A 9,767-nucleotide genomic window follows, 5' to 3' on the forward strand; every position below is an offset into this window, starting at 1 on the left:
TCACTGCTTTAGCACATTCTGCTAACCCTGATGTCCTAGCCGTGTCTGAATCCTGGCTTAGGAACCAAAAATCCTGAAATGTCCATCCATAATTATGTTTTTCGACAAGATAGAACTGCCAAGGGGGGTGGAGTTGCAATCTACTGCAGAGATATGTCCTACTATCCAGGTCTGTGCCCAAAACAATTTGAACTTCTACTTTTAAAAATCCACCTTTCCAAAAAACAAGCCTCTCACCGTTGCCACTTGTTATGGACCCCCTTCAACCCCCAGCTGTGCCCTGGACACCTGAACTGATCGCCCCCCATTTATGTTCAGAGTTCGTTGTGTCTGTTAGGTGACCTAAACTGGGACATGCTTAACACCCCGGTCGTCCTACAATCTAAGATAGATGAATCCTGGCTTTGGAAGGCCACCAAAGAATTCTGAGATTTCCATCCCCAACTACAACATTTTCCGTCAAGATAGAACTGCCAAAGGAGGAGGAGTTGCAATCTACTGCAGAGATAGCCTACAAAGTTCTGTCATACTTTCTAGGCCTATGCCCAGACAGTTCTAACTTCTAATTTAAAAAATTAATCTCTCCAGAAATAAGTCTGTAACTGTTGACACCTGTAATAGACCCCCCTCAGCCCCCAGCTGTGCCCTTGATTGCCCCCCATTTATGTTCAGAGTTCGTTGTGTCAGGTAGGTGACCTAAACTGACACAAATTATCAAGGAACCTACCAGGTACAACTCTAAATCAGTAACCATGGGCACCCTCTTAGATATCATCCTGACAAACTTCTAAATACACATTTGCTGTCTTCAACCAGGATCTCAGTGATCACCGCCTCATTGCCTGCGTGTGTAATGGGTCCGCTGTCAAATGACCACCACTCATCACTGTCAAACACTCCCTGAAACACTTCAGCGAGCAGGCCTTTCTAATCGACCTGGCCCGGGTATCCTGGAAGGATATTGACCTCATCCCATCAGAAGAGGATGCCTGGTTGTTCTTTAAAAGTGCTTTCCTCACCATCTTAAAAAAGCATGCCCCATTCAGAAAATGTAGAACTAAGAACAGATATAGCCCTTGGTTCACCTCAGACTTGACTGCCCTTAACCAACACAAAAACATCCTATGGCGTTCTGCATTAGCATCGAACAGCCCCCGTGATATGCAGCTGTTCAGGGAAGCTAGAAACCATTATACACAGGCAGTTATAAAAGCCAAGGCTAGCTTTTTTCAAGCAGAAATTTGCTTCCTACAACACTAACTCAAAAAGGTTCTGGGACACTGTAAAGTCCATGGAGAATAAGAGCACCACATGCTCTTCTACCGATTGCTGCCCACACCCTCCCGCCCGACTAGCATCACTATGCTGGACGGTTCTGACTTAGAATATGTGGACAACTACAAATACCTAGGTGTCTGGTTAGACTGTAAACTCTCCTTCCAGACTCATATTAAACATCTCCAATCCAAAATTAAATCTAGATTTGGCTTCCTATTTCGCAACAAAGCCTCCTTCACTCATGCTGCCAAACATACCCTCGTAAAACTGACTATCCTACCGATCCTTGACTACTATGTCATTTACAAAATAGCCTCCAACACTCTACTCAGCAAACTGGATGCAAACTGGATGCAGTCTATCACAGTGCCATCCGTTTTGCCACCAAAGCCCCATTATACCACCCACCACTGCGACCTGGATGCTCTCATTGGCTGGCCCTCACTACATATTCGTTGCCAAACCCACTGGCTCTAGGTCATCTATAAGTCTCTGCTAGGTAAAGCTCCACCTTATCGCAGCTCATTTGTCACCATAGCAACACCTACCCGTATGCGCTCCAGCAGGTACATTTCATTGGTCACCCCCAAAGTCAGCACACTCTTTGGCCGCTTTTCCTTCCAGTTCTCTGCTGCCAATGACTGGAACGAATTGCAAAAATCACTGAAGCTGGAGACTCATATCTCCCTCACTAACTTTAAGCATCAGCTGTCAGATCAGCTTACCGATCACTGTACCTGAACACAGCCAATCTGTAAATAGCCAATCCAACTACCTCATCCCCATATTATTACATATTATTACTTACCCTCTTGCTCTTTTGCACCCCAGTATCTCTACTTGCACATCATCGTCTGCACATCTATCACTATCATCTTAATACTAAATTGTAATTATTTCACCTCTATTGTCTATTTATTGCCTCACCTCCCTACTCTTCTACATTTGCACACACTGTACATAGATTTTTCTATTGTGTTATTGACTGTACGTTTGTTTATGTGTAACTCTGTGTTGTTGTTTGTGTCGCACTGCTTTGCTTTAATCTTGGCCTGGTTGCAGTTTTAAATGAGAACTTGTTATCAACTAGCCTACCTGGTTAAATAAAGGGTTAGGGTTATATATATAATATATAAATACCTGGTTCAATAAAGGGTTAGGGTTATATATATAATATATAAATACCTGGTTCAATAAAGGGTTAGGGTTATATATATAATATATAAATACCTACCTGGTTCAATAAAGGTGAAATAAAATGTAAAAAAAAAAAAAGAAGGTCTTGGTCCTGTAAACTCTGCTCACTAAGTCCCGCCCCAGTAGTAATTGTATGGTTGGTCCCTGTGGTGCAGGAGCTGCAGACAGTGGTCCCCCTGGTGGAGGTGCAGTCTACCCGCACCCAGAGACCCTCGGCCGGGACCAGCTACCCCTACGTAGACCTCACTCTGGGAGATCTGACCACTCACAGAGTCACGCAGATACAGCTCAAACAGGTACACACACACATCACACACACACACACACACACACACACACACACACACACACACACACACACATGGTAACAATTTCATGTTTTGTGTGTGTGTGTGTGTGTTTAGGGATTGGAGCTGTGTCGGGTCATTGCCATGCACGTGGAGAACATGCTGTCAGTCAGGGAGAAGAGATTCACCCTGCCACCCAGCGAGGTCACTGTGTTATAAGACACTGTCTGTCTGTCTGTCTGTCTCTCAGGGAGAAGAGACTCACCCTGCCACCCAGCGAGGTCACTGTGATATAAGACACTGTCTGTCTCTCAGGGAGAAGAGATTCACCCTGCCACCCAGAGAGGTCACTGTGTTATAAGACACTGTCTGTCTCTCAGGGAGAAGAGACTCACCCTGCCACCCAGCGAGGTCACTGTGTTATAAGACACTGTCTGTCTGTCTCTCAGGGAGAAGAGACTCGCCCTGCCACCCAGAGAGGTCACTGTGTTATAAGACACTGTCTGTCTCTCAGGGAGAAGAGACTCACCCTGCCACCCAGAGAGGTCACTGTGTTATAAGACACTGTCTGTCTCTCAGGGAGAAGAGACTCACCCTGCCACCCAGAGAGGTCACTGTGTTATAAGACACTGTCTGTCTGTCTGTCTGTCTGTCTCTCAGGGAGAAGAGACTCACCCTGCCACCCAGAGAGGTCACTGTGTTATAAGACACTGTCTGTCTGTCTCTCAGGGAGAAGAGACTCACCCTGCCACCCAGAGAGGTCACTGTGTTATAAGACACTGTCTGTCTGTCTCTCAGGGAGAAGAGACTCACCCTGCCACCCAGCGAGGTCACTGTGTTATAAGACACTGTCTGTCTCTCAGGGAGAAGAGACTCACCCTGCCACCCAGAGAGGTCACTGTGTTATAAGACACTGTCTGTCTGTCTCTCAGGGAGAAGAGATTCACCCTGCCACCCAGCGAGGTCACTGTGTTATAAGACACTGTCTGTCTGTCTGTCTGTCTCTCAGGGAGAAGAGATTCACCCTGCCACCCAGAGAGGTCACTGTGTTATAAGACACTGTCTGTCTGTCTGTCTCTCAGGGAGAAGAGACTCACCCTGCCACCCAGCGAGGTCACTGTGTTATAAGACACTGTCTGTCTGTCTGTCTGTCTCTCAGGGAGAAGAGACTCACCCTGCCACCCAGAGAGGTCACTGTGTTATAAGACACTGTCTGTCTGTCTGTCTCTCAGGGAGAAGAGATTCACCCTGCCACCCAGAGAGGTCACTGTGTTATAAGACACTGTCTGTCTGTCTCTCAGGGAGAAGAGATTCACCCTGCCACCCAGAGAGGTCACTGTGTTATAAGACACTGTCTGTCTCTCAGGGAGAAGAGACTCACCCTGCCACCCAGAGAGGTCACTGTGTTATAAGACACTGTCTGTCTCTCAGGGAGAAGAGATTTCACCCTGCCACCCAGAGAGGTCACTGTGTTATAAGACACTGTCTGTCTGTCTGTCTCTCAGGGAGAAGAGACTCACCCTGCCACCCAGAGAGGTCACTGTGTTATAAGACACTGTCTGTCTGTCTCTCAGGGAGAAGAGACTCACCCTGCCACCCAGAGAGGTCACTGTGTTATAAGACACTGTCTGTCTGTCTGTCTGTCTCTCAGGGAGAAGAGACTCACCCTGCCACCCAGAGAGGTCACTGTGTTATAAGACACTGTCTGTCTGTCTCTCAGGGAGAAGAGATTCACCCTGCCACCCAGAGAGGTCACTGTGTTATAAGACACTGTCTGTCTGTCTCTCAGGGAGAAGAGATTCACCCTGCCACCCAGAGAGGTCACTGTGTTATAAGACACTGTCTGTCTGTCTGTCTCTCAGGGAGAAGAGACTCACCCTGCCACCCAGGGAGGTCACTGTGTTATAAGACACTGTCTGTCTGTCTCTCAGGGAGAAGAGACTCACCCTGCCACCCAGCGAGGTCACTGTGTTATAAGACACTGTCTGTCTGTCTGTCTGTCTCTCAGGGAGAAGAGACTCACCCTGCCACCCAGAGAGGTCACTGTGTTATAAGACACTGTCTGTCTGTCTCTCAGGGAGAAGAGACTCACCCTGCCACCCAGAGAGGTCACTGTGTTATAAGACACTGTCTGTCTGTCTCTCAGGGAGAAGAGACTCACCCTGCCACCCAGAGAGGTCACTGTGTTATAAGACACTGTCTGTCTGTCTCTCAGGGAGAAGAGACTCACCCTGCCACCCAGGGAGGTCACTGTGTTATAAGACACTGTCTGTCTGTCTCTCAGGGAGAAGAGACTCACCCTGCCACCCAGAGAGGTCACTGTGTTATAAGACACTGTCTGTCTGTCTGTCTGTCTCTCAGGGAGAAGAGACTCACCCTGCCACCCAGGGAGGTCACTGTGTTATAAGACACTGTCTGTCTGTCTCTCAGGGAGAAGAGATTCACCCTGCCACCCAGAGAGGTCACTGTGTTATAAGACACTGTCTGTCTGTCTCTCAGGGAGAAGAGACTCACCCTGCCACCCAGAGAGGTCACTGTGTTATAAGACACTGTCTGTCTGTCTCTCAGGGAGAAGAGACTCACCCTGCCACCCAGAGAGGTCACTGTGTTATAAGACACTGTCTGTCTGTCTCTCAGGGAGAAGAGACTCACCCTGCCACCCAGAGAGGTCACTGTGTTATAAGACACTGTCTGTCTGTCTCTCAGGGAGAAGAGACTCACCCTGCCACCCAGAGAGGTCACTGTGTTATAAGACACTGTCTGTCTGTCTCTCAGGGAGAAGAGACTCACCCTGCCACCCAGAGAGGTCACTGTGTTATAAGACACTGTCTGTCTGTCTCTCAGGGAGAAGAGACTCACCCTGCCACCCAGAGAGGTCACTGTGTTATAAGACACTGTCTGTCTGTCTCTCAGGGAGAAGAGACTCACCCTGCCACCCAGAGAGGTCACTGTGTTATAAGACACTGTCTGTCTGTCTCTCAGGGAGAAGAGACTCACCCTGCCACCCAGGGAGGTCACTGTGTTATAAGACACTGTCTGTCTGTCTCTCAGGGAGAAGAGACTCACCCTGCCACCCAGAGAGGTCACTGTGTTATAAGACACTGTCTGTCTGTCTGTCTGTCTCTCAGGGAGAAGAGACTCACCCTGCCACCCAGGGAGGTCACTGTGTTATAAGACACTGTCTGTCTGTCTCTCAGGGAGAAGAGATTCACCCTGCCACCCAGAGAGGTCACTGTGTTATAAGACACTGTCTGTCTGTCTCTCAGGGAGAAGAGACTCACCCTGCCACCCAGAGAGGTCACTGTGTTATAAGACACTGTCTGTCTGTCTCTCAGGGAGAAGAGACTCACCCTGCCACCCAGAGAGGTCACTGTGTTATAAGACACTGTCTGTCTCTCAGGGAGAAGAGACTCACCCTGCCACCCAGAGAGGTCACTGTGTTATAAGACACTGTCTGTCTGTCTCTCAGGGAGAAGAGACTCACCCTGCCACCCAGAGAGGTCACTGTGTTATAAGACACTGTCTGTCTCTCAGGGAGAAGAGACTCACCCTGCCACCCAGAGAGGTCACTGTGTATAAGACACTGTCTGTCTCTCAGGGAGAAGAGACTCACCCTGCCACCCAGAGAGGTCACTGTGTTATAAGACACTGTCTGTCTGTCTCTCAGGGAGAAGAGATTCACCCTGCCACCCAGAGAGGTCACTGTGTTATAAGACACTGTCTGTCTGTCTGTCTCTCAGGGAGAAGAGACTCACCCTGCCACCCAGAGAGGTCACTGTATATATAAGACATGTCTGTCTGTCTGTCTGTCTCTCAGGGTAGAGAGTCACCCTGCCACCCGTAGAGGTCACTGTATATAAGTGTAGAGGTCATGTCTGTATATAGGGAGAAGGTCATGCCATATAGTAGAGGTCACTGTGTATATAAGACACTGTCTGTCTAGTGTAGAAGAGTCACCCTGCCATATAGTGTAGAGGTCACTGTGAGACAGTGTCTGTCTGTCTCATATAGTGTAGAAGGTCACCCTGCCACCCAGTAGAGGTCACTGTGTTATAAGACACTGTCTGTCTGTCTGTCTCTCAGGGAGAAGAGGTCACCCTATCACCCAGTGTAGAGGTCACTGTGTTAAGACACTGTCTACCTCAGGGAGAAGAGAGTGTAGAGGTCCTGCCACCCAGAGAGGTCACTGTGATATAAGACACTGTCTGTCTGTCTGTCTGTCTCTCAGGGAGAAGAGACTCACCCTGCCACCCAGAGAGGTCACTGTGTTATAAGACACTGTCTGTCTCTCTCAGGGAGAAGAGATTCACCCTGCCACCCAGAGAGGTCACTGTGTTATAAGACACTGTCTGTCTCTCAGGGAGAAGAGATTCACCCTGCCACCCAGCGAGGTCACTGTGTTATAAGACACTGTCTGTCTGTCTCTCAGGGAGAAGAGATTCACCCTGCCACCCAGAGAGGTCACTGTGTTATAAGACACTGTCTGTCTGTCTGTCTCTCAGGGAGAAGAGACTCACCCTGCCACCCAGAGAGGTCACTGTGTTATAAGACACTGTCTGTCTGTCTCTCAGGGAGAAGAGACTCACCCTGCCACCCAGGGAGGTCACTGTGTTATAAGACACTGTCTGTCTGTCTGTCTCTCAGGGAGAAGAGACTCACCCTGCCACCCAGAGAGGTCACTGTGTTATAAGACACTGTCTGTCTGTCTGTCTGTCTCTCAGGGAGAAGAGATTCACCCTGCCACCCAGCAAGGTCACTGTGTTATAAGACACTGTCTGTCTGTCTCTCAGGGAGAAGAGATTCACCCTGCCACCCAGGGAGGTCACTGTGTTATAAGACACTGTCTGTCTGTCTCTCAGGGAGAAGAGACTCACCCTGCCACCCAGGGAGGTCACTGTGTTAAGACACTGTCTGTCTCTCAGGGAGAAGAGACTCACCCTGCCACCCAGAGAGGTCACTTAGTTATAAGACACTGTCTGTCTCTCAGGGAGAAGAGACTCACCCTGCCACCCAGAGAGGTCACTGTGTTATAAGACACTGTCTGTCTGTCTCTCAGGGAGAAGAGACTCACCCTGCCACCCAGGGAGGTCACTGTAAAACCATAAAACAAGTGACATGTTTACAACCTTAACGTCAGTGTTTAAAACATTAAAACCTGTGTAAAACATTTAGATTTGCCAAAAAAAGATTTGTTTTTTTGCAGTAATTTTTCAACAGGAAACTACATTCTAGATACAAGTGTATCTAGAAGTCATGCTATATATATTTTAGAGGTCATGCTATATATAGTGTAGAGGTCATGCTATATATAGTGTAGAGGTCATGCTATATATAGTGTAGAGGTCATGCTATATATAGTGTAGAGGTCATGTTATATATAGTGTAGAGGTCATGTTATATATAGTGTAGAGGTCATGCTATATATAGTGTAGAGGTCATGCTATATATAGTGTAGAGGTCATGCTATATATAGTGTAGAGGTCATGCTATATATAGTGTAGAGGTCATGCTATATATATATATATTGTAGAGTTCATGCTATATATAGTGTAGAGGTCATGCTATATATAGTGTAGAGGTCATGCTATATATAGTGTAGAGGTCATGTTATATATAGTGTAGAGGTCATGCTATATATAGTGTAGAGGTCATGCTATATATAGTGTAGAGGTCATGCTATATATAGTGTAGAGGTCATGCTATATATAGTGTATCTAGAGGTCATGCTATATATAGTGTAGAGGTCATGCTATATATAGTGTAGAGGTCATGCTATATATATTTTAGAGGTCATGCTATATATAGTGTAGAGGTCATGCTATATATAGTGTAGAGGTCATGATATATAGTGTAGAGGTCATGCTATATATAGTGTAGAGGTCATGCTATATATAGTGTAGAGGTCATGCTATATATAGTGTAGAGGTCATGCTATACATATAGTGTAGAGGTCATGCTATATATAGTGTAGAGGTCATGCTATATATAGTGTAGAGGTCATGCTATATATAGTGTAGAGGTCATGCTATATATAGTGTAGAGGTCATGCTATATATAGTTAGAGGTCATGCTATATATAGTGTAGAGGTCATGCTATATATAGTGTAGAGGTCATGCTATATATAGTGTAGAGGTCATGCTATATATAGTGTAGAGGTCATGCTATATATAGTGTAGAGGTCATGCTATATATAGTGTAGAGGTCATGCTATATATAGTGTAGAGGTCATGCTATATATAGTGTAGAGGTCATGCTATATATAGTGTAGAGCTCATGCTATATATAGTGTAGAGGTCATGCTATATATAGTGTAGAGGTCATGCTATATATAGTAGAGAGGTCATGCTATATATAGTGTATCTAGTGGTCATGCTATATATATTTTAGAGGTCATGCTATATATAGTGTAGAGGTCATGCTATATATATTTTAGAGTTCATGCTATATATAGTGTAGAGGTCATGTTATATATAGTGTAGAGGTCATGCTATATATAGTGTATCTAGTGGTCATGCTATATATATTTTAGAGGTCATGCTATATATAGTGTAGAGGTCATGTTATATATAGTGTAGAGGTCATGCTATATATAGTGTAGAGGTCATGCTATATATAGTGTAGAGCTCATGCTATATATAGTGTAGAGGTCATGCTATATATAGTGTAGAGGTCATGCTATATATAGTGTAGAGGTCATGTTATATATAGTCATCATGCTATATATAGTGTAGAGGTCATGCTATATATAGTGTAGAGGTCATGCTATATATAGTGTAGAGGTCATGCTATATATAGTGTAGAGGTCATGCTATATATAGTGTAGAGGTCATGCTATATATAGTGTAGAGGTCATGCTATCTCATGTGCAACTGGGTACTATATATAGTGTAGAGGTCATGCTATATATAGTGTAGAGGTCATGCTATATATAGTGTAGAGGTCATGCTATATATAGTGTAGAGGTCATGCTATATATAGTGTAGAGGTCATGCTATATATAGTGT

General features: G+C 45.9%; 1 protein-coding gene across 3 annotated transcripts in view; it reads left to right on the forward strand.

Annotated features, from left to right (window-relative positions):
• The window catches only part of LOC121844784 (unconventional myosin-XV-like), a 46,051-nt gene extending 39,038 nt beyond the window's left edge, over positions 1-7,013 (forward strand). The window contains exons 23-26 of one of the 3 annotated variants that reach the window (XR_006082177.1): positions 2,631-2,771; positions 2,880-3,108; positions 6,804-6,854; positions 7,000-7,013. Coding sequence is in view for 2 of the 3 variants with exons in the window: in XM_042315305.1 (XP_042171239.1) it covers positions 2,631-2,771; positions 2,880-3,058 (320 nt within the window). In the remaining variant the exon portion in view is untranslated. Of the gene's footprint in view, positions 1-2,630; positions 2,772-2,879; positions 3,178-6,803; positions 6,855-6,999 lie in introns of those variants that run through there. The other 2 variants (XM_042315305.1, XM_042315304.1) reach the window with 2 other exon arrangements.
• The last annotated feature ends 2,754 nt before the right edge of the window (positions 7,014-9,767 follow it).

Source organism: Oncorhynchus tshawytscha, unplaced genomic scaffold (assembly GCF_018296145.1).
Source record: "Oncorhynchus tshawytscha isolate Ot180627B unplaced genomic scaffold, Otsh_v2.0 Un_contig_976_pilon_pilon, whole genome shotgun sequence".
Classification (NCBI taxonomy): domain Eukaryota; kingdom Metazoa; phylum Chordata; class Actinopteri; order Salmoniformes; family Salmonidae; genus Oncorhynchus; species Oncorhynchus tshawytscha.